The following is a 23381-nucleotide window of genomic DNA, read 5'->3' as shown; positions in this document are numbered from 1 at the left end:
ATGCTCATGGACACGGCTCGGGGCGCCCATGCCCAGGGACACGACCCCCCTCAGCCGTGGCCGCCGAGGGCAGAGCGGACCCGCGCGGCGTGCTGACGCCACGCCGAGCCCCACGCCATGGCGCCGCCATGCACCGCCGGGACAAGCACAGCGCGGCGCGCGCGCCCCCGCGCTCACGTGACACCCTCCCCCCACACACCCCCCCCGTTCCAATCACGCGCCCGCTGGAAGGACGCGGGCGGCAGGCACGGCCGTGCGCGCATGCGCAGCCCTCTCCTCTTTGCCGTACCATAGAGCTTGAGGACGCGTCCGCTAGAGCGTCACCGCGGAGCCCCGGAAGTGGCGGCAGACACCAAGATGGCGGAGTGAGTGTGGTGGCGGGCGGGGTCCGGCCCGCTGCTCCCCCGGCCCCGCGCTTTTCCCTTCGGCGGGGGCAGTGTCCCAGCCCCTCAGTGCCGGCCGCTCCGCTCGGCGGGGTGCCGGCGCTGCGGGCGGCCAGCCGTGCGGCGGGGCCAGCCCCCGCGCTGAAGGCTGCAGTGCGGGCCCATGGAAGGGGTCCGGGAGCATCCCGCCGCGGGAGGGGAGGCCGGCTCTGCAGCGGCGCTGTGGGAGCTGGCAGGCGCGGTCCCGCAGCCCCTGCGGCTGGCCTGGGTCTGGCGCGGCGGGTTTGTTGCGCTCGGCAGGCGAAGCGGGCGGTTCGTTCTGTGGGTCAGGCTTTACCCGCGTCCCAAGCTGCAGTGCAGTGTCTGCAGTGCGTGAAGGAACTCCGCAACTGTCAGCTCCGTGAATATGAGCTTCCAGTGTTTGTCTGTGATCACATACCACTTTAAAAAGCTTTAATGTGTTGGTCGCTAGTACAAACTCAGTATGATTTGGTGATTGTTCCATGTGTACGTGTCTTTAGTAGGCTGTTTGTTCGTGCTGCTCCCATCCAGTATAATCACATATTATATTATCCTGACAGATCTGCAAATGCCACCCATGAAGTCATCAATGTCACCCTCCACACTACGCTGGCTGCTACTACCAAACTGGTGGTACCTACACCTGCCAAGCCTATCCTTCCAGTTCAGACTGGAGTCCAAGCACAGCAAGAGGAGCAATCTAGTGGCATGACGATTTTTTTTAGTCTTCTTGTTTTAGGTGAATGATGAACTGAAAGTCTTTTAATCTCTGTTAATTATATTCTGTATCTGAGGACATAGACCTGCTTTCAGAATCATAGGATTTTATTTTCTCTCTGTGAAATGCAATGTTGTACAGGCACAGGGACTTAGAAAGTTGGGTATGGAACTGCCTGAAGCACACCTGTAGAAAGCTGAGGTTCCTCCAAAGCAAGCTACCCTGAGAGACTTTTCTGTGTGAGACAGGTCACTTAGTCTTTTAAGTGGCCATTTTTTCCAGTAGCAAATGGAGAAAATAATAGGTATGGAGTTGACAGCAATGCAGAAACTTCTGTGAATCGTTTGGGCAAAAAAAATAATTGTCTCCTATGAATAACTAAGTACAGCAAACAGTAGAAGGCTTCTGCCTATGTCTGATATATCTGTCTTCAAAGAGGGTTAATATTTTCTCAGAGATCAGTGGCATATTGGAATTTGAACACAAACGAAATGCCACAACAAAATGCAGCAGATGAGAAAACTTCTAAGAGTGAAATAAAAATTCTGAGTGTGTGTGTGTCTTGTGGATTTTAAAAAGGCCATTCATGGTAAAATTGTAGTCCTGGGACTTAAGAGCAGAGCTGTGATTTTTTTTTTTTGGCTCTGTTCCAGCCTACTTATGCCAGTGTGATAACTTAATGGATCTTAAAAGCATCACCCTCAGGACAGGGGAGTTCCCTGAAGAAAGTAATGCTGGTATAAAAGCTTATTGTTCATAGTTATTCCCATTCATAATCTCTGAATTAAGAGTGTAGGAAGGATGACAATGAATGTGTGTAACATACTCTCAAGCCTGGGTGTCATGAGCTGTACAATGGCCTTTAAAATGTTCTAAACTGGAATAGACCCAGGAGCAGATCCGTTCTGAGGTGCGTTGTGTCGGAGCCAAGCCCCAAATTTAAAGTGCCTGGAGTAACATGAATTATTCTTTGACCCCAGATTTCTGTGGCTGGTTTATCTGTTCTAACAGCGCTTCCCTTGCAAAGCCATACCTGTATTCCACTATGTTCATGTGATCCATGAATTCCCTTCTGTTCTGTGACGTGCTTTTCCTTAAGGGGACACTCAAATGTTCTTTTAAGCCTGTCCAGAACGCTGCTTTTTCCAGCCTCTTGCCTGACTGTTATCCTCCTGATACATGTGAGTTCTGGGAGCAGATGATGTGCTGCCAGATACAAACTGAGCAGTCTTACAAGAGAAATGGGTGATCAACAGCTAAAGAATATATCAGGCTGCCATAATATTTATGGTGGTGGGAGTTACTTCTTAGGCTGTGGTTGCTTTTTGTTTTCTTGCCAAAGCAGAGTAGTTAAAAGCTGGTAGAAAGGAGCTAGTGATTAGATCTGCTAAATATGGATCTATCCCAAAGAGCATGCTTTTAACACAGGAATACTAGATGTCTTTATTGGATGCATATTTTTTATATTCAACAGGCAGGAAATTGGTACAAGCTCAATAATACTGATTGACAGGTGACTAAAAACTTTGCTTGGGATACATGATGAAGCTGTTGTGGTTGGTGGCCAAATATCTGAGTGGCTTGTTAGTCTGAACTGCTGCAGTTTCTAGTCCAGCATTTTAAAGTAAACACCAGTCTGAGTCTGCATTTTTGTACTGTAAACTCAGATGTTTTGAGAACTGATCAATATCATAAAGATTGGTGGGGTGGAAGGAGGGTAAATATGTGGGGGAGGGAACCCTGACAGTGCTTATGAATGAAGCCATCCCTGCTCACCACTCTGAACCCACAGCTTTGGTCCTGAAGAAATTACATGCCAGTAATTGAGCAAATATTACTGTTTTTCATAAGTCCTTGCTCAGTTTTTAAGCTCATCCATCTATTCGCGTGCTCTTCAGTTATATGCTCACTATGTTTTGTATGAACTTGGAGTACAAGATAACAAGTGGGAGAATGCAGGCATCAGTGTGATACCCATTCCTTAGCACTGTATTAACACAACTAAAAGTGATACTTGTATTTATGAGGTTTGTACTTCTTTGTGACACTGTATATTTACTAAACCATTTGCAAGTGGCTGTTTGGTTTTGGTTAACTAGAAGGAGCTGTTAAACCAAATCACTAAGAGAAGCTCCAAGAAGCTAGTTCATTCCCAAGTTCAAAATGTACACTGTTGTAGTGTGGCCTGGCATTGAAATAGCATGAGAATCAGAGAGACATACAAGGCACAGAGTAAGGAAAAGGAGATTCCCATTGCAGTTATGACTAGGCTTGCCAAACACAGTTTAAAACAGTCTCTGCTGCCATTAACAGGCCACAGTTTGATTCCAGTATGTAAAATGCTGTTGACCTTGCTTGAGCTTCTGTTGCTTTCTGACAAAACACGAGCAGTAATACTGCTTATGTTCCAGGCCACTGCTGAATGATTTGTTAGCAAATAGAGTGAAATAATGTGTTCCTGACATGCCAGCCAGATGTTTCTTTGTTTGACCATTAATTAAATGAGCTTAATTAAATTGTGAGCTTAATTAAAATGTGAGAAGAATTGTGGTACTTCCAGTGCAGGGAATATTCAGATCAAAATTGTTAGGAATTTCATAATCCAAGATTATTTTGTTTTTACAGACAGGTTTCCTGCCTGCAGCAGTTGTAAAAGAATCAAGTGGTGTCTTGCAGCCATATCCACGGATAGTACCCAGATCTGTTGTAGATATTTTGTAATTTGCCTTTACTGCTGGCATAGAGGCTGTGATGGGATTTTCATATTACTGTAACCTTCGTTTTTGTTGTGAGACACAGACTTTCTCCCTGCTGGGTGAAATACATTACTACAGCACAAAATTAACTTTTTAAAAACAGTAAGTGAATGTTGCATCAGGTTTAAATTATATCCTTTTTGTTTTAACTTCAGGCCAAATCTGTTTCATGTTTTTCTCCACTGGCCCTTTCCCCTTACTGGTTTAACTTTTAGCAGCGCTCAGCAAATCAGCAAATGTCTCTTGCTGATTTGGGTAAGAGTTTGGCTAATACTTGTTATGAGAACCAGGATATCTAAACGATTACCCATTCTGAAACCTCATAGCCCCATGGAATGGGAGTTATAGAGGCTATAGAGTCTTCTGAGGTGCACAGAAGAACAAGTACCTATCACAACTTGCAGCAAGGGAAGTATGGTTTGCCATGAGACTTAAGCGCTGGAATTGGGATTGAGAGAGATAGTGACTTCTTTATCTTCAGAGATTTTCAAACTTGACTGGACAAGGCTCTGGGCAACCTTCTTTGATGCTGAAGTCAGCCCTGCTTTAGGAGGAAGTTGGACTAGATGACCTTGAAAGATCCCTTCCAGTGTGATTTTTCTGATTCTGTGATTATCCATTTGGGTAAAGCCCGTCTGCTCAGAGGGACTCTGATGTGAAAGTGTATAGCTTTGCAGTTCTCACTGAGGCCACATGTACATGTGTGTTTTATTTACAAAAACCCTATTAAAACAGTGTATCAGAGAAGGTTTTGTTGTAGGCTGAATTGGGCTTTGAAAGTAGCAACACTGGTAATTTTAGAAGGTAATTTTAAGTCCTAAAATTTGCCTGATTTATTTTCTGTCATTTGTAGACCCATTTACATCCTTCAGTGAGAATTAGGTTTGAACTAAAATTTGGTTACTTGCATTAGTGGATTTCTACTAAATCATTAGAAGTTTTGCTGCATGTATTTTAGAAATAGTGTATTTTTGTACACTAAAAAGTGTATTTTATTCTCTTCTAACACTTCTAAATTTACAATTTATTTTTTTCCCTTCACAGCTATCTGCATCATATTGGTGCATTTACTGATAAAATACCGACTTCATTTTTTACCAGAAAGTGTGGCTGTTGTCTCTTTAGGTGAGTAACCATGACATATTTATATTGAATTTGTGTTAGTTCAGGCACTCCCAGTAGTCTCTACTTGAAATAATGCTCTGTTGTGTGCTAACCATCACTAGAAAGATGCAGTAAACAGGATGCAGTGAAGAAAACAACCAATTCATAGAATTAAATTCACGGAAGAAATCAAGTGCAAGTGCAGACTGGCCCACTAAAATGACACATAGGGATGTCACTACCTAAGTACTTTGGCAGCTTCCTCTATTGTTGGCTATCCACTTTAGGATAAGATAGTTCAGCATTCCCTGGCAGCAAGACTCTGGCCTTCTCTTTGAAATAGAACATGTGTTTGTATTAGTTTCAGTAGCATTATGTCTGATTATGTGATTTTAATCTGGCTGGGGACTGTAATTGTATCCGGAAAACTTACCTCGACTGCCAGATACTTAACTGTCCCTGTAGTACTGTGACAAGAGCTCTTCCTGTGCTTTGAGCTACCAGAATGCCACCCTTAATGACGATCAAGTGCTTACTTAAATTAAATTTGGAGTATTCCTAAGCCTGTAGTGTTATATTAGGGTAATTTCATTTGTTTGTATGCTGTTGCTCCTGATTTATAAATGTGTAAATGAGGAGGAAATCAGGCCAAATACATTTATAATTTTCTCAACATACTGTCTAACATAATGTTTAAAGAACCTAGTCTAACTAATCCCAGCACCAGTTTTTCATCTGTTTCTAACTTGTTTGCAAGAATCTGTGATATTTTTGCTTCTATTACTAGAGGCACTTCCACTGACAGCCGTTCTAAAAATACAACAAAAAGAGAAAGATGCTTAGCTATAATCCTAATGTAACGTGGAGGAGTGTAATACTTGTTGAGCAGGTAGATTTTCTTACTTTCTCCCGGGTTTTGGTGGTACCTTCTCTCTTTGAGCTGTTACTTAGCAGAAAGAAACCCATATTTTCCAGATAACTGATACAGACCACATCACATTACTAGCATAGTAGAAGATATTGAAGCTTAAAGAGACATTCACTTGCAAGGCCATATTGGAGTTCTGATGTTTCTATACAGCTGAAAAATAGATAGGCCTGTAAGAAATCTGTTGTGCTGGTGTGGATTTCCTGGGTATTGCATGCACACCTCATCTTTATAGGAGCAGCATCCACCAGGCTTCTGTGCATTTATGCTTCTGTTTACCATAGTATGACATAGAAAGATTAGAGCTGCTGCAGATCATCCTGACTTTAGAAACTGTGCATTGTTTGATTCACTAATTGACACACTTCTCTCTCCTTCCATTCTTATCCATTCTTACACTATTGCTGTGGACAGGTGAGATGTCTTGTCTAGTACATCCTCCAGTGTCTTGAGAGGTTCCAAAAGGACATTTCTCTCCATTCAGTATCCTTCCTTTTTGTACACAAAAATCCAGGTAAAGGGTGTTAACAGGTTTGGTTTTCAGTGTGTACCACGGCATAGCTGTAGTCTATCTCCCAAACCAGGTGAGATGATACCAGCAAATGCAATTCCACTAAGTGAAGAGAGTGTTATACCCAGTAGCAACCCAACTAACAGATGTCCTGTGTCACTTAAGCTTTATTTATTTAGTTTATTGACTCAGTCATATTTAAACTACCATCAGCTCTGTTGACAAGACACAGTATCCATATAATCATTGGAATTGCCAGCTAATTGCTGGTCAGTGAGCCTCCGTTACTGGCAATGATCTACGCAGCTGCAAGAGCACAGCTTGAGTTTCAAGTATCCAGTTTTGCTGGCAGTGCCAGAAGTGAGGTGTGTCCTATTTTGACTAATAGATTAAGCAAATGTTCTCAGGCAGTTGTTGAAGGCTAATAAATACAGCAGCAGAGAAGATAAGTATCATTTTCACAGCTGTGTTTCCTCCCATTGTCTAAGCTGTTCAGAAGCTTTCAGTTTAGGGTTTCTAGGGCATGTTACTCTCCTGGTGGACAGGGAGAGAGTGTATTCTCTAAGGCTGGATTTTCATCTTTGTCCTTAAAAGTTGCTGGAATTTTGTTGGTAAAAATAGTTGCCAGAACAGTTTTTCTCTTTGATTTGTTACTGAGTTTTAGCATGTTCTCAGGGAAAGTAAAGGTTGGTTGTAATAAGAAAATTCCTGTAACATTTTCCAGAGAATTGAGGCTTAGATTAACTTTTACAGTCTAGCTTTCCAGTTAGCCCCTTGACAAAACTGATCTACCTGATGTAATAAATGGAGCCAGCTGAACAGAAATTGTACTCAGTAATAAAAATAGTAATTCTAGTAAAAAAAGAAGAGTAGTTTGTAATGATGTGTGGGACAGATTTTAAAAAACAGCATCAAAGTTTGATTCTGCTGCTGTTAAACCCTCTTGGTGATGCATTGTTTTGTGCAGCTCTCTCGTGACTTTGCTTAGCATAATCTTGGTTTAGTAGTACTGTTGTATGTAATATGCAGGTAAAAATAACTTGTGCTGTGTAAAGATGTAAGTTGTATGATTCAGGCTCATCCTTTTCCCTTAACCTCAGCTGTTGCCCTACTGTTCATATTGTTGTTCATTTAACTTTTGCTGTCATGAGGGAACCTCATCTGCCTGTGACACTGTTAGGTTCAGCTTGTGATTAACTCTTACTCCAAAAAGGAGATTGAAACCAGCCTTTTGGTTAAGCCTCTGGAGCTCACAGGATAGGGATGCCCAGCTTGTAGCCCACAGACCACGGCTGGCCTACTCACAGGGGTCCAATTTCACAAAGTCATGCTGGAGCCCTTCCACATCAGCAGAAGTGAGCTGAGGGATTCTCTTTTCTTTTAAATCCCCTCTAAACATAGTTTTATGAGGGCTTTCAATACTAACTTGTAAAACACCGAAAGTTTGTTCAGGAAATACACTTCCTGAAGTCTGTGCCTTCAGATGTAGGCTCTGGTTGTTGTGGTTTGTTTTTTCCTCACATTAACTTCCTGTTAAGTGGTAAAAGTAGTTGCTGCTCTGCAAAAACTAGAAACGTTCTAGTCCTTGGCCTCTGACACAGCTTCCATCCCAGAATGGAAAGCCTGACTGTTAGTACTGAGACCTGTGTTTATATGGCATGTGAATGGCTGTATCTGCATTCTGTCCTCCTTTAAAGAACAGCAGACCTTTGATGTTCCTTCATTTTTGTTTTGCTCTTCCTTTCCATAGAAACGATTTCATGGAACAATTACTTCTATCCTCTGGGACCAAAGCTTTCACATATTTTTGTATGAAAGAAGGCTTAAGCCTCATGGCTTTGTGTGTATGACACATGCATCAGGAGTAATCCAGGTGATGCTATTTGTAAGACTCTTGTGATAGCTACAGCATGAGAGAATAAAAACAAATGAGTTTCAGAAAAGCATACTTTAAACTTCTCAGTCACTTTTGGCCTTTCACTCAGTGTATTCACTTCTACATCCAAGTGTTTGACTATGAAGCCTCCATAAATAATAAAACACATCTATGCAGAAACACAGATCTGGAATCTGACTAAAGACAAATTCCTCATAACTCCTTGAAAGTAATTAATGACAGTTCATGGATTATCTTTGTGACTTCCAGAAGAAATCTTGTTATTTTGGCATTTTCTGACGTATCTGTTTGAAGATGTATAGGAGGAAAGAGCAAGATAATGTTTAACCATTGAGTTTGTAACACCCTTGATAAAATTCTTTTATACTCAAATGAGTATTTCTACATGACTTAAAAGATGTGTGATTCATTTGGGAAACAGTTCTTGACAGTGTCTCCACCTCAAACAGAATTTGCTGCCTCCTTCATTGCCAGTTAAGTGCTATGACTTCATTGAGACAAAATTCACATCTGTGGAAAAGACTGATTTCACTTAAGCTGCACATAGCATTGAAGTGACAATGAAGGGTTTGTGCTGTCACACAGATATCTAACTCATAACTTCCTGATTGTTTAAACAAGAAAGGTGGAATTTTACTTGACTGCAGGTTAGATGAGAAGCATTTTTTTGGCTAGTTAAACCTGTTACCTTTATGAACCAGTGAACCCAGCACTCTCAGAATGCACGTTCAGTATTTGGATATCCCAAGTGACAATCTTTTGTGCTGGAAAGCCATGGTATTTTTTAACATATTGGAAACTGTCATACATCAGACCCAAAATAATTTGTCTTTTGTTAATTTAGGAATGAAAAACTTGCTGCTTTATGTTTTGTCTCGTTTTCAATTTTAAAGCATTGTTGGCTGAGATTTGATGAACAGTGTTGTGTTTTCTGAATGTTTCAGCATGTTTTCTCATTCTCTCCTAGGTATCCTTATGGGAGCTTTTATAAAAATCATAGAGGCTCAAAAGCTGGCCAACTGGAAGGTATATTTGAAGCCATTAATTTTTAATTAAAATAGAACAATCCTTGACTGTTAGTAATATTAGTTTCTTTAGAGGTAATTTCCAAAAACTTACATACATTATACTTGATGCCACAGTTTGGGCTTTTTTTAACTAACACCACAGCCAATTTGAGGTCTTGATCCTGCTGAATATTTTCTACACAATATTTTTTTCTCTGAGTAATACTTTTTAAGATACCAAATCTGTTCCTATTAGATACATGGTAGAAGAAGGTACCGGGCATCTTTGGGATCAGTTACAGTAAGAACATAGTAATTCATTTATTTGTCTTGTGTACTTCTTGACTGTATTTAGTCCTCTTCCTCCTTTTGGAGTTAATTTTGTAGGTGTTTTCATAGGAAAACACCACCACATCACCAAAGCAGTGAACTCTTCACTATTCCTGCTTTAATTTAAAATCTTGCAGTATTTAAATTGTGATTTTGTTTCACAGGATCACACAGTTTATTAGGATTAGATCAGTGAATTGATTGAAATCACAGCGATTTGAATCACCAGTTTTAAACAGGATTAATATTAGCAAGCTGAGAGTCTTGGGTTGAGTAGTGAATTTTAATCCTAGCTTGCAGCTCAGCATTTCTCAGCAGTTATTTTCCTAGAGGAAGATCTTTTTTTTCCTCCTTAGTTGAAATACATTAAAATGCATAGATTTTCAATGAGGTGTAGCTTTTTAATTACATATTATACTACTTTTTTTGTCAAATAACTACACTAATTCTGTGTACATTCCTTTAAGTGATTACATAGTTCAAGAGTTATGTAGTGATATTGCATTTTTTACATATTTACTTATTAGAAACAGCAGGTAGTGCACTAGTTAGTGTGTTTTTCATTCCTGATTTGTGGTAACTGGATTGGACTTAAAATTGGAAGTTGGTTAGACAGCCACAAAATCAGCATTTTACAATAGCTTGGTAGTGGTTAAATAAAACAATCTGAAAAAAAATCACATATGCAGGAAGAAAAAAAAAAAGCTTAAGAAAAGCTTGAAGTGTGCTCTGAGTACTGATTCTATAAACACAAGAAATACTGATCATAGCTAGTGGAGTATGTAGTTTATTTCTGGTAAGCATTGGTCAAATCTTGGGAGGCACTTGGGGATGCACATGGTTGCTCATGTTGGCAGCTAAGGTAAAGGGTCACAGTTATCACATTATTTGCTTTCTTGAGTTATTTTCACTGGATTAAAGCTTAGGTTTTAACATAGGCTGTTAATTTCAGATGTGAAACGTTCTAGTCAATAGTTGTTATGCACTTTATAAAATGGTTTTAAATGATTTTAAATGTACTAGGTAATTTTTGTTTATCTGATATGGAATAAAAAATAGAATATTTAACTGCAGCCTATATCTATGTACAAAGCAAATCTTGAAACAAATCCCTGCCCTAAGACATTTGTGATGTTATTTCTAGCAATCATGCCTTACTAAATCTTCAGTGGACCATGTACTTGCTGGTGATTCTTGCTATCATGGCAGATAATTCCACTCCTCATGGTTTACTTTCCTGGTCTCTGCTTCAGTGCAGCACAAATACAGTCCTTCCTTTTCATTATTTCTCACCACCGTGTCCAGCTCTGCTTTCAGGAGCTTTTAAACAGTGTAATTAATCGAGTATGTGGGATTTTTGTTCTAGCACAGTTACTGTATGGACAGAATCTAGGTAGTATTAGCCATTGATACATGGAATTGTGCATACAGAATAACAGGCTAGAGCATTTCAGTGTAAAGGATGAATTTTATTTTCTAAGTCCCCCAAATCCTTTAAGATGATTATCACTGGTACATACAGGAATGAGGCTTTAAAGAGATGAGTACTTCTTTTTTGAAAGCTGGTGTTTTAACAGAACAGTCAATCAGCTCTTTAACCTGGCTTTAAACAAATTAATCCTTGCTTACAAAGGTGACAAGTTCTGCTGTATTCAGAACTGAGGGGGCTGGGAGGGAACCTGGTGGGTAAAGAGGGAGGCTGTGATTAATCTGCCTTCTGTGCCTAGTCTGCCAGCAGAAAAAGCCCAGCATGCCAGTCTGGGGGTACATCTCCATAAAGCAGTGTTAGCCTAGTGATGAGATAGGCAACAAAGAATAAGGTCACCAAAAAATAACGTCTTACTTCACAGTAGGTTTCACTTATATCACTCTGATGGTAAAAAGGAACCATCAGAATAGTACCATTAATTTATAAATATAAATTACATTTCCCAAGAAGAATCAAGCCTGAGACTCTTTAACAGTGTTATATGTCATGAGCCTATTCACTTGCAAGTGTACTGAGATGGTGATCTGATTTCTTAATGTAAGGTGATGAGTTTTCCACTAAACGGTGCTTGGTCACAGTTAACTAGATTATATTTGAACCTGTGGCCAAGAGGTCACCGTTCCTTGACAATCCTCACAGGTTTTGAGTCTGAGATGAAATAGGAATACTTTGTGTGGAAACAGAAAGGCTTTTCTTTAGCCATAAATAATCTGTTTTCTGTGCAGCTTATTTGGAGACAGTAATCTAAAATAAGTAATGCCTAGATTTCTATCTCTGGATTAAAAACAAACCCCAATAGAAGTAGCCCTGGGGTATTTTACTATTCTTCAGTCTTTTATATTGTAATAAGAAGGGAGAAAGATTAATGCCATTTTCATTTTTCAACATTTTTGTTTATTTTGGTTTTGTTTTCCCTAGACAATTTCCTTTTTGGAAGATTGGCTGTTATTTCAGTAATTATTATATCCTTGAAATTATACTTCTTTTTTGTATTGCAGGAAGAAGAAATGTTTCGTCCAAACATGTTTTTTCTGCTTTTGCTTCCACCTATTATATTTGAATCTGGATATTCATTGCACAAGGTCAGACCTCACCAGACACTCATTTTAAATGTTGAGGTTTTGTTTGGAACACATTCTCCTTTTGGTTATCTTTGTGAAGTTTAGAATAATTGCATTAAATTCCATTATATTAGTCATTAGGGAATTGTGAATGCAAAATGTAACCCTCTTAAACCCAGAATGCAGGGAATGTAGCTTGTTACTGTAAACTGAATGTTGGCAGGGTATTAGTTATTGCACAGAGGTGGTTTTCCTTGGTTGGAGAGGTTTCTTACCTCATCAGACCTGTACAAGGGCTCATGTGACAGGGGCAAAATGGCAAGGAGTAGGATCAGAAGTGGGAAAGGTGGGGTCACTCCATAGCTAGAGAAGAGGAAAATGTTTACAAGGCTTTCACCCTTTGCGTGGGAGCCTGTGTTTCTGTGGACATTTCTCACAGCACTAGCCCTGCCTGAAGTGGTTCTGGCTCTCCCTGTGTGCTTCTGCTTGAGCTGTGCTGCAGGAGAGGGAGTGAGCAGTGGGCAAAAGTAATACCATGAATGGGTACCAACACCAAAGATTTTTACATATAAAAATCACAACCTAGGAAATGGACTAGCAGCTGGGAAGTTTACAAGCTGTTTTCACATGCTAGTCTACAGTAGATGGATTAATTTACAGTTCTGTCAGGTGGAGAAGGTGTAAAAGTGCTGGTAAATATCCAGCTGTTTGTCTGAGATTGGTTTGTTGTTAGGATAGCAGACTGACATCCTGTTCTGGGTATCAGAGATTTCTATTCTCCTCAAGGGAGCAGGCTCTTTAGGCAGAGGGTGTGGATGGATGTCCTGGGGTACTGAAGCTTTATTATCAGAAACGCAGTTGTGAATCAGAATCTAGTTTAGATGCAAATCCGAACATGATTTTTCTCTCAGATAATTTTCACTAATTTACTTGCTTTATTATTGTGTTGCAGGGTAATTTTTTTCAGAACATCGGTTCCATCACTCTGTTTTCTGTATTTGGCACTGCAATATCAGCTTTCATTGTAGGTGGAGGAATTTATTTCCTGGGCCAGGTAAGAGTAACTGCTTTGAAGCACTTAAGTTTATCTGGCTTGCTCTTTGAAAGTCCCATTTTTCAAGAGCAGACAAACATAGTGAAAGTGAATTCCTAGGACACAAAGTCCAGTTCTCTGCGACCACAGAGGCAATATTATATACCCCCTTCCATAGGTATAGCATGCTCCGTGTTAAAAGCTATTAAGACATGAGTTAGGTTTTATTTACTTAGTCTTCCTATCAGAAGGTGGTTCCAAAACCTGTATTCCCTAGAACCATCTTCTAATTTCCGGTATTAAACTTATTTGTTCCTCTGTCAGTAATATTTTTTTTCTTTGCTGCTTTGGTGTTTCTCCATTGATTAGATATAGATAATTAGATTTTCTCTCAGACTCCATTCTGGTAGGCCAAACAATTAATACTTTCCTCTTTGCCTCTCAGATTTCCATTCCTTTCATTGCCTTAGTTACTCTGCTCATCTTTATCTGTTCCAGTCCAGTCTGGTCTTCCCTGATTTTGGCTGACCAGAACTGTAGCAGATCACTGTTAGACTTGGTAATGTCACTAGTGTAATGATCTTTTTCATTATAACAAACTTAGGATTTGATGAATAGTTTCATTTTTAAAACCATCAGAAAAACACAGTTGACTGTGATTTTTTTTTTTTTTTTTTTCTTTTATGTTTTGCCTATTCTTTCAGGCTGATGTAATTTATAAACTCAACATGACAGACAGGTAAGCTCTTGGGGAATGGTGTAGTGTATGAAATGAAGCATTCTTCAAGATAACTGTATGTGGGAAATACACTGTAGTTGGCCAGCTCTTCTGGTTATTGTTTAGATTGCTTAGGTTCAACCTGTATGACACTTAAGAAATGGATTGAACACTTCTAAACCCTATTACACCCTTATTTCCAAATAGTATTCTGTGCTCAGTGATTATTTTTAACACAGGTTTTTTAAACAACCTTTAAAGTTAAAATATATAACTTTGGTTAGTTGGTATTATTACTATGTATGATAAGGGCATAACTTCCATGTCCAAATCCTCTCTTAAAAGGCAGAATGAGTTTTTCAGTATCAATAATGTAGATTTTTCAAGAACTTGGCAAAGGTTCTAAACAGTTTTTTAGGAGTACATCACCCTACCTTGAAATAGTTTATTCCTAGTTTTTTGGGATCTGTGTTTGTTTACTGTATAGCCAATACAGCAGTTTTCTGTTAAAATCTGTAAATACATTGGGTTAGAAGCAAGAAACATAAGAAGTAATACATGCAAAACCAGCAGAAGTCTTCCTTACTTTGTTCCATGGGTGTTTGACTTTACACAGCTGAGCAGTCCCATTGGCTCTTTATTGTCTATCTTTGGCTTCCAAAGTAATGAAGTTTTGGCAGTTGCCTTTAAATATTCCTCTCTAATACTCCTGAACAAGTAACACTGTGCATGTGTGGTACATGGTTTGGGCTGTGTCTGTAAAGTTGTTTGGTTTCCCATTTCTCTAATCTTTTCTTTCATAGTTGGAGCAAGATACTGATACTGTTGTTGTGAGCTGAGAGATCAGTATTTCTTCATCATCTCTTCCAGCTGGACAACAACTTTTCTCTTTGGTTTATCAGTAAATCAAAATCAAAAACGTCCCTTTTGTCACTTCAAATTCTTATGAAGAGAGCATAACTTTTCACTGCATAGAAACTGTCTTTGTTACTAGCTGCTCATATAAGTTTACTAGGTACACACTTCTCTTTCATCTAGTTTTCTTTTTTGTTTTGTGTTCCAGTTTTGCCTTTGGCTCTTTAATATCTGCAGTTGACCCTGTGGCTACTATTGCCATTTTCAATGCCCTCAATGTGGATCCTGTACTCAACATGCTGGTTTTTGGAGAAAGCATTCTCAATGATGCAGTCTCTATTGTTTTGACCAAGTAAGTGCATTTGAACTATACGTGTTTATGGGAACAATGACTGCATTGTTTTCTATTAATTAGTTATTCAGATATATAGTAATTCTTCCATCTCTCTTTGGGACAAATCATGTGTTTCTGGTATAAAGCTGAATTTTATGTGATCCTTCTTTCTTAAAAGCAATCTGCAACATAAACTGCATAGGCAGAAGACAGTAAATGGATGTCTTATTACCACTACCTCAGTGCCTCATCTCATTGACCCCAGATAGTTGATTGTATTCTAAGTCCATATGTTCACCAGCTCTGTTTCCATCAGAGGGTCCTGACAACAGAAAGCAAACGTGTCCTTTCAGGCTCACACAAAAATATTTACCTTGCCAAATAGGCAGCTGTGTCTCCTGTATCATTGGCTTATACCCAGAGTCACACTTATGCTGGGAGGGATACACCAACATCCATGCAATAGTTTGATATTTATGTTGGGGATATCACAGGGAAGAACAACACCCCATATCCTTATCCTTTGCCCATGATAATTATTTTGGGCTGAGTTAAATACAGATATATCTTCAGATTATGGCTGAAGTCAATAAATGTGGCTGTGAATGTACAGAAGGAGTAGCTAGACTAAGGAAGTTAGTGTAATTTTTCAATTAACTAATTGAATACAGTCATGGTTCTTTTATAAAAGACCATGAAGGATAACAGCAATCAAAGGAACACTAGTTAGAATCCATGTCGTCTTTGCATGGAATTTTTATGAAATACATGGCTGAAATTCAAAGAGATCTCTTCCCTTTCCTCCTCAGAGCTTCTTTGTTTTTCTTCAGTGACCTTCTTGTCTCTCATCCACGCCTAAATATTTGATGAGAAGTCTTCCTGTTCATTTGTTCTTCTCTCAGGATCACATGATAGGTCTTGTCTTTTTCATGCCCTGAGTTTTTACCACTGCAAAATGTGTTTTCCTTTTCAAAGTTTGAAAACTGTTTTGTAACACTGGGCATTATCATAGCCTATTTATGCCATTCTGGGGATTCTTCAGAAGAGCAATGCTGGGTTTCCAGATTTTTAGCAGAATTAGGTTTCCCTTTGGGGATTGCACTGAGACTTGATTTAACATCTTTTGACATTCCTCTTGTTATATATATCACAGTAAAAGCCTTTTAAGAGTGGTAGCAACAAAGAAATGGAAGTCTTTGTTGTTGCTCTCAAAGGATGTTTGGTATTTTTGAACCTAGCCTTAGAAACTTATAACTGTTTCTTTTTATTTATTTTTTAATTATATCTAGCACAGCAGAAGGTTTGACAAGAGAAAATATGTCAGATGTAAGTGGATGGCAAACCTTTCTACAGGCACTGGGATACTTTCTGAAGATGTTCTTTGGCTCTGCAGCACTTGGTACACTTACCGGTCTTATTTCTGCATTAATATCCTTTTTTAAGTTCTGGTGATAAACATGTATGAATTGGTAAACTTCAACATTCTAATAGTATTTTTTCTCTCCCATCTTCTCCAGCATTTTTTAGGGGATATTTCTTATTAGACATTATTTTGTTGGCTGAGGGTTTTCTCATGTTTATTTTGTTTTTATGTTAGTGTTCAAGGTTGTGTATTAAGAGTTGCATTAAATTTTTATGAACATAATTAAGGTCTGAAATGCTGTATAGTTGCTTGTATTATATGCATTGGAGTGTTATAAAATATGGTAATTGGTTTGTAAATTCAAAATACATGAATTCCATTTTAGTTCCGATCCATTTTTACAAACATATGGCTCCTTTTTTACATACATAAACCAGTTCATTAAAAAGGGAAAAAAAAAGCTGCTTTTCCCCGAGGGCCTTTGAGTCAGACCAGCTCATTTGTCCCTATGTATCATATTCAGCAGCTGAATAAAGATACTGTTCTATTTGGATTTACATTGAGTTATATTTTGCCTCTTCTACTTCCGTGAAGTGGTTGCTAAACGACCCAGAAGCTTCTCTCCTGACATAAGGAAGGCTGTTTCTTTGTAAGTCAGACACCTTTGTTACTTTTCAGAGCTTGTTTAATGTTAACACTGACTTCACTGCAGGTAATCTTTTGTGTCAGGCTTGTACAACAGTTATTCATGTCATACTGTTAAGCACTATATTTGTAAATAACAAGAATAGAGCGTTTGATTAAATGCAGACATATTTCCTCTCTTGGTTCGTTAGCCTGATACCATGAACTTTTAAATTATTCCATACATAACAACAAAAGAGGGAAACAGATGTTCAACACTGCTTTCACTGATATCTAAAGATGATAGTGACAAATAGAAATGCAGCTTATTTGCCCTATTGCAGTTACTTGTGCCTCAAAGTATTGGATTTACCCTAAGCATGAAGAATTTCAGTGCAGCAAAGGACATCTCTTATTAGTTGCCAGCAGATAAATGTAGTTGAAGGTTGTTGCTGGTTCATGGCCCAAGGGAATGTGGACTTCCATGTGACAGGCATCTAATCCTCTGAATTTTAACAAAGGTGGTAGGTGGAGTATTTTAAAGCGTTAAGGCAAGGATACGATTGAAGGAATATTCCTCACTGTTAACATTACTGCAAACCTGTCATATCCATTTGAAAGTAACTAGAAGTCTAGTGACTGAATAGTGTCAAAAGGACATTTTTTGTTAAACGTAAATGCGAGCTATTTTAATTTGCTTTTTTAAAAAAGCCTTTACTATTTAATGATTCTCCATGGATTTTCTGCAATAGTTTTGGAGCAGAGATTTCAAAGACTGAACGTGTGATGAAATGGCTCTTCTAGATCCAAACAATTTGGCATGTTATCAGTATTGTACAGATACATCAGTAGCAGATCTTTTCTGTCTCTACATCTGTCCATTCTGATAGACTTCTACCTGAAGTAGCTTCTATAAGAAACACTTTTCATAATTTAGTAATCTTTCCATTAATGAAGAATTATTAATCTCCATACTTGAGTCAAAGACCAGTGTGTACACTTTTATTTGCCATTCAGTAGATAAGTACATTCAGCATAATCATTGTTTTGTAATGGAATGACACAGATTTAAATTTTTCTTTGATTTTTTCTTATTTACATTTTCCATAACGTTTACGTGTATACGTGCTAAAGCACATTGATTTAAGGAAGACACCCTCCCTAGAGTTTGGGATGATGATTATCTTCGCTTACCTTCCTTATGGACTCGCAGAAGGTATCTCACTCTCAGGTGAGCAGCAAAATGAGTATGTGCAAATTTCTTGGATAAATTTAGGGAGTAGGTATTATTTGTGTCAAAGAGGGCATTAGAAGATATATTTGCTCTACAGTTTGGGCTGTATAAGAGTGTTTCAAGTTTGTGAGGAGTAGCAGCTGGACTAGATTTCTTGTAAATGAACTGCAGGTATGAAATCAGACTTTCTGAAAATGTACATGTGAGCTAATGTGTTTTGGAATGGATCTGAGCAGCGTGTATCAGCATACCCTCACTGATGTCAATGGAGTTGGGGTTTTTTATATGTATGAAGATGTGGCTTATAAATCATGGTAGTTACACAATCAAGATGTATAATCCTAACGCAAACATTCCATTCTGCCCACTATACAATCCGAATGTGTGTATAAGCCAACACTTACGCAGGGCAATGAAATTATAGGAAACCTAAACAAGCAGTTTGATATGTTAAAATATTTGCATTGCTGTTTAAAAACAAGTTTTGCCTTGTGAGAAAGGGTCTCAGCATGTGGTCTGTTCTATTTCTAATTTATACTGCCTATTAATATAAAATTATACTAAATATTACAGAATTGCAGGGCCATTGCATTATATAACCAACACATCTGCATGTTGGTGTACAATGAAAAAGAATTTACAGTAAGATTCCTAGTTATTTACTCTCAGGATGACAAAGATTCTGTGTAATTTTATTTATAAAGACAACCTCTCTCATTTCTCAAGCGCCTTCAAGAATGACTTCTCAAGAAATCTAAACTTTGAATGACCTTAGGCAGGTCACCTCTGTGTTTCAGACAAAGGATTCTTTTGACTGTACCTCAGCTATTCTAATCCTTCCAGTTGTGTTTATTTGTGCCATTCCTGGGCACACAGCTCCAGCCAAACACTTCTAGTCTATTAAACTTCCCTTGTTTTGGGCAAAGCAGGCATCTCACGTCATCCTGTCCTCCCGAGAGCTGCACTGCAGTTGATTTCTGCTGGGTTATATTGTCAATTTTGGTTTGTTATTTCCTCACAAGGAATACTGTAGTTGTTCTTCAAGGGGGCTGCTAATTTTTTTCACAACCCTAACCATTATCCCAAATGGCATCCTTCGCAAGTGTAATTCTATGCAGGAAGCATGGAAATGTTTAGAACTTCCTTTTAAGATACCCAGCTCCCTATGAACAGTGAAAAACTGACAGTGTCTATGATACATCTTGAGCTGTTAGCAAAAGAGGTTGATATTCAGATTCTTCCTATAAATAACCAAGAGCAGAGGAGCAAGGGAGATGGAAAAAATACCTAGCACAAAGATTTGTGAAATACAGTGAAATCTGAGGTAGCTGTTCTGGCCTGTGATATCAGTTGCTACACCTCTCCCCATGCTTTGCATGCCATTAGGGCAACTGAACTCTAATTTGGTGGCTTTCCCCATTGTTGATACCTGAGACTAATCTCTGTAGTAACATAAGCAGATGGTTTGGTGACCCTTTCTGCTGGAGGCAAAGGACATTCTGTGGCAGGTAGCATTCCTTGCAGACCCTACATAACACACTTTACTTTCCTTATGGTTGGACTCAGTGATCTTAAAGGCCTTTTCCAACGTAAATGATTCTGTGATTCTTACAGAGGTAATTTTTGCCCTGAATTCTCAAGCCTCAATAGCTTTTCTGATTCTCAGATTGGTAGAAAATTGGAGGTACACCTGTGTGTGTTATTCATTCCCAATTTTCTATGGTATCAAATGTGGTGCACCGTACGGGAGTGGATTCACATGGTCTCATTCTACTTCTGGTGGAGTGATTGGGGCTGGCTGATGAGCAGGTAGGAAAGAGGGACACGCTTTTTGCGAGAACTGACTCATACAGTTCTCTAGCCCCGCTGTTCTCAAATTGGTTTTATTCTCTTTTGATGTCTCTCTTCCTGTTAGGAGAGTGAAAAGCAGGAAAAAATACTCAAGAAGTAGCTTTTTAGTTCCTCAATTTTATGGGAAAACGTGACATAATGGGGATTTATTCTAGCTTGCAAGTGACCTATATTTGACCTCCTGATATTTAATATAATCAGTGGAATGAGACCGGTAATGAATAACAACAGTAATAGAAACCTCACTTATTGCTTCATAAGCTTTTGTGTTAGTAAGAGCTAAAAACACAAATATTTGCAGAGTACAAGCTGTTCTTCTTCTGTTAACTGCCACATTTTTATCTATAGGTATCATGGCAATCCTCTTCTCTGGCATCGTGATGTCTCACTATACGCACCATAACTTGTCCCCGGTTACACAGATTTTAATGCAGCAGACACTGAGAACTGTTGCTTTCATGTGTGGTAGGTGCTACCTGCTCTTAATACCTAATATTAACAGCTTAAAAATATATTTGCCTGAAATGGTGATTCTGATGGGAGCAGCAGAGACATGAATTTTCTTTTAGCCATCTGTATGTCAGTGATACATGCCTTTAAGAGAAGAATTCCTAGTGGAGGCCAGAATGCAGTCAGAAGTCACCTTTCCTGCCATATTGGATAAAACATACAGTAAATCTCTCTCTCCCAGCCTGCAGGCTCCTGCGAAGATTTGCCACAAGACTGACAACCAGATAGAGATCTCTGACTCCTATGTTCCTCTGGTCTATTTTTAGGTTTAGAAGATGGATTTTTAGCAGTATTTTTTAATGTTATTTTAATAATAGCTTCAAATTGAGAAGAAGTTTTTGTAAGTAGAGATACAAGCAGCTCAGAGTCCCAGAGCCTTTCCATTTCCTTTTGCAAACCAAAGTTTCAAAGAAATCACATGCTTATTACAAATATATCTTGTTTTTCTAGGGGATTTCATGAATGTGTTCTGTATTGTTCATAGGAAAATGCATTTGGAACGTAGTCAGGGAGTGACCTTGATGCAAACTAAACTTAACCACTTATCACCTGAACACAGTAGCTCACCAGGGTTTGATATTGCTCTATTACAAATGCTAAAAAAGCACATATTCATGCAAGTCACTGTAAAGGAGTTATTTAAGATACTGTTTCGAACATGCATATGTAAGTAGCCAGTACCCAAAGTCTCATGCTGCTACGATCTGTCCAAAACCATCCTATTTTGAACTGCCATTATGATAAGGAGCCTACCTTGCTGGGACTGCAGTGAACTGATGAAACAGCTTGACTCTGTGATTCTCTGATGGTAATGGGTTGATGCTGTGGAAATAAAATATTTGGATTACTGTAATCATTGTACAGTGGTGGTACTATTTCAGATCTGCAAACATCTCTTCTAGAGGTTATTAGAATATACGAGGGTCGTTAGATCAGTGCAGTATTTTATTACAAAGAAAGTCATGAACTGCTGCCACTTACAAGAATTTAATGAATTGAATATTTTATAAACATGTTCAGCTTGCAGTATATGAGACTGTGCCTGACATTTCAGTTTCATATAGAATCTAACTCAAAGCTACCAAAGTCCATAGTAGTCCCTCCTGTAACTTGTGTTCTGCAGCTTGTCCTATATTCCTCAAGTTAAAAATTCCCCAGTCTTTAGAACAACGTTTTGTTACCTTTGTTCATACTTACTAGTAATTTACAGTAAGTAAAATAAAAAGCCTACACACACACACACAAAGACTAAAGTGCTGTCCACTGGCAGCAAGTGGAAGAATCTGGTCTTTGCATAATGGCATTTGTTCCTATTTCATGCATTCAAAAGTCAGGAAATACTGTTTTATGTACTGTATGTAATAACTTACAATAGGAGTAGAAAAGGTTTTATATAATTGTTTATTTAATATGTGATTTCTCTTTTTCAGAAACATGCGTTTTTGCTTTTCTTGGCCTGTCAATTTTTAGTTTTCCTCACAAGTTTGAAATGTCCTTTGTCATCTGGTGCATAGTAGGTATTTACTTTCTTCCATACTTTTACAGATGCGTTTTTGGTATTGGGGCAGGGGGAAATAACTTACAGTTAGTATATTTTAGAATAGTTATGTTTTAGAGGGGTTTATGAAAATACTTTTATATTTTTATATATTGTACAATGTTAACTCTCACCAATAGCATTATTATTCTTGTTCTCAGCACTTTAGTGTACATCTGTCTTTCAGGAATTCCAGTTTGCTGATATTTTGAAGCCCTTCTGTAGAAGATTATAAGTAACAGAATCTTGCTTTTGACCCTATTAGATTTATTAAAATAAATCTCAAAAGGTGTTGAGATTGTTATACATGGCGCTTTATTCCGGTATTTTACTTTACCAGAAAGCAATGCTGAGTTTTTACATAGCTTCATAGAACCTACAGTGTAAACTGGTATCAAACTCTGCTCCCAGTACTACAGCTTTTGAGTCTCCCTCTCATAAATTATTGCAGCTTTTTTACATTAACCAGTTTAGTCCATACACCACTTCTTCACTCTGAGCTCACCTGCTTCAGAGGAAGCCTTTACTCAAACCTTCTCTAATGTGTATTCATTCTTTGACTCCATTCTTAATTCTTTTTGTTTCATTCCATATTTAACGTAGTTTTATGTGGTGGCACTTTGAATTATGTTTCACATGGAGATTACCTACGTCTATTGCTATTGTAATTGTATAATACAGATATGAAAAGTATGTTTGCACAGTCAAAAGAGGGGAATGTGAATCCACTTCCAGTCACATACAATAACGTATCCTAGTGCATTTTAGTATATGGTTTACGGCAAGAATTGTTACCTGCAATTCACAGATGGTGATATCAGCATGGGGAACTGCTCTCGCTGCATTACACCCAACTTCTTTATCTATCTAAGGTGTGACACTTCCTTCTATGTAGCATTGCCCTCACAGGCATAATGCAAACTGTGTAATTTTGGGGTGATTCATAAAGGAAAACAGCACAGCCCTTCAAGGATGACTCATTCTAGGATATTTATCTTATCAAGGTCTGTTTGTGGTGGAGCTTAAAAGCTTGTTTGTGAAAACCTTTGCTTTTCTGAGTTAAAGTTTTCACTATATTTGTTAATTGTCTGCCATTAAATCAATAGTGCATTTTTTT

The 23381-nt window shown here is 38.6% G+C and overlaps 1 protein-coding gene across 5 annotated transcripts in view; it reads left to right on the top strand.

Moving 5' to 3' along the window:
* The first annotated feature begins 296 nt into the window (after nucleotides 1-296).
* The window catches only part of SLC9A8 (solute carrier family 9 member A8), a 28378-nt gene continuing 5293 nt past the window's right edge, over nucleotides 297-23381 (top strand). Inside the window, exons 1-12 of one of the 5 annotated variants that reach the window (XM_030502542.1) lie at nucleotides 297-365; nucleotides 965-1143; nucleotides 4923-5003; nucleotides 9286-9344; nucleotides 12143-12226; nucleotides 13158-13259; nucleotides 13943-13977; nucleotides 15020-15163; nucleotides 16435-16573; nucleotides 18258-18363; nucleotides 20566-20682; nucleotides 22158-22240. In XM_030502542.1, coding sequence (XP_030358402.1) covers nucleotides 358-365; nucleotides 965-1143; nucleotides 4923-5003; nucleotides 9286-9344; nucleotides 12143-12226; nucleotides 13158-13259; nucleotides 13943-13977; nucleotides 15020-15163; nucleotides 16435-16573; nucleotides 18258-18363; nucleotides 20566-20682; nucleotides 22158-22240 — 1137 coding nt within the window. In that variant the 5' untranslated portion in view covers nucleotides 297-357. Of the gene's footprint in view, nucleotides 366-573; nucleotides 1144-4922; nucleotides 5004-8171; nucleotides 9345-12142; nucleotides 12227-13157; nucleotides 13260-13942; nucleotides 13978-15019; nucleotides 15164-16434; nucleotides 16574-18257; nucleotides 18364-20565; nucleotides 20683-22157; nucleotides 22241-23381 lie in introns of those variants that run through there. The other 4 variants (XM_030502544.1, XM_030502541.1, XM_030502543.1 and 1 more) reach the window with 4 other exon arrangements.

This window comes from Strigops habroptila, chromosome 13 (genome assembly GCF_004027225.2).
Source record: "Strigops habroptila isolate Jane chromosome 13, bStrHab1.2.pri, whole genome shotgun sequence".
Lineage (NCBI taxonomy): Eukaryota > Metazoa > Chordata > Aves > Psittaciformes > Psittacidae > Strigops > Strigops habroptila.
The sequence above is the reverse complement of the archived record's forward strand: the minus strand, read 5'-3'. Positions and strand labels throughout refer to the sequence as shown.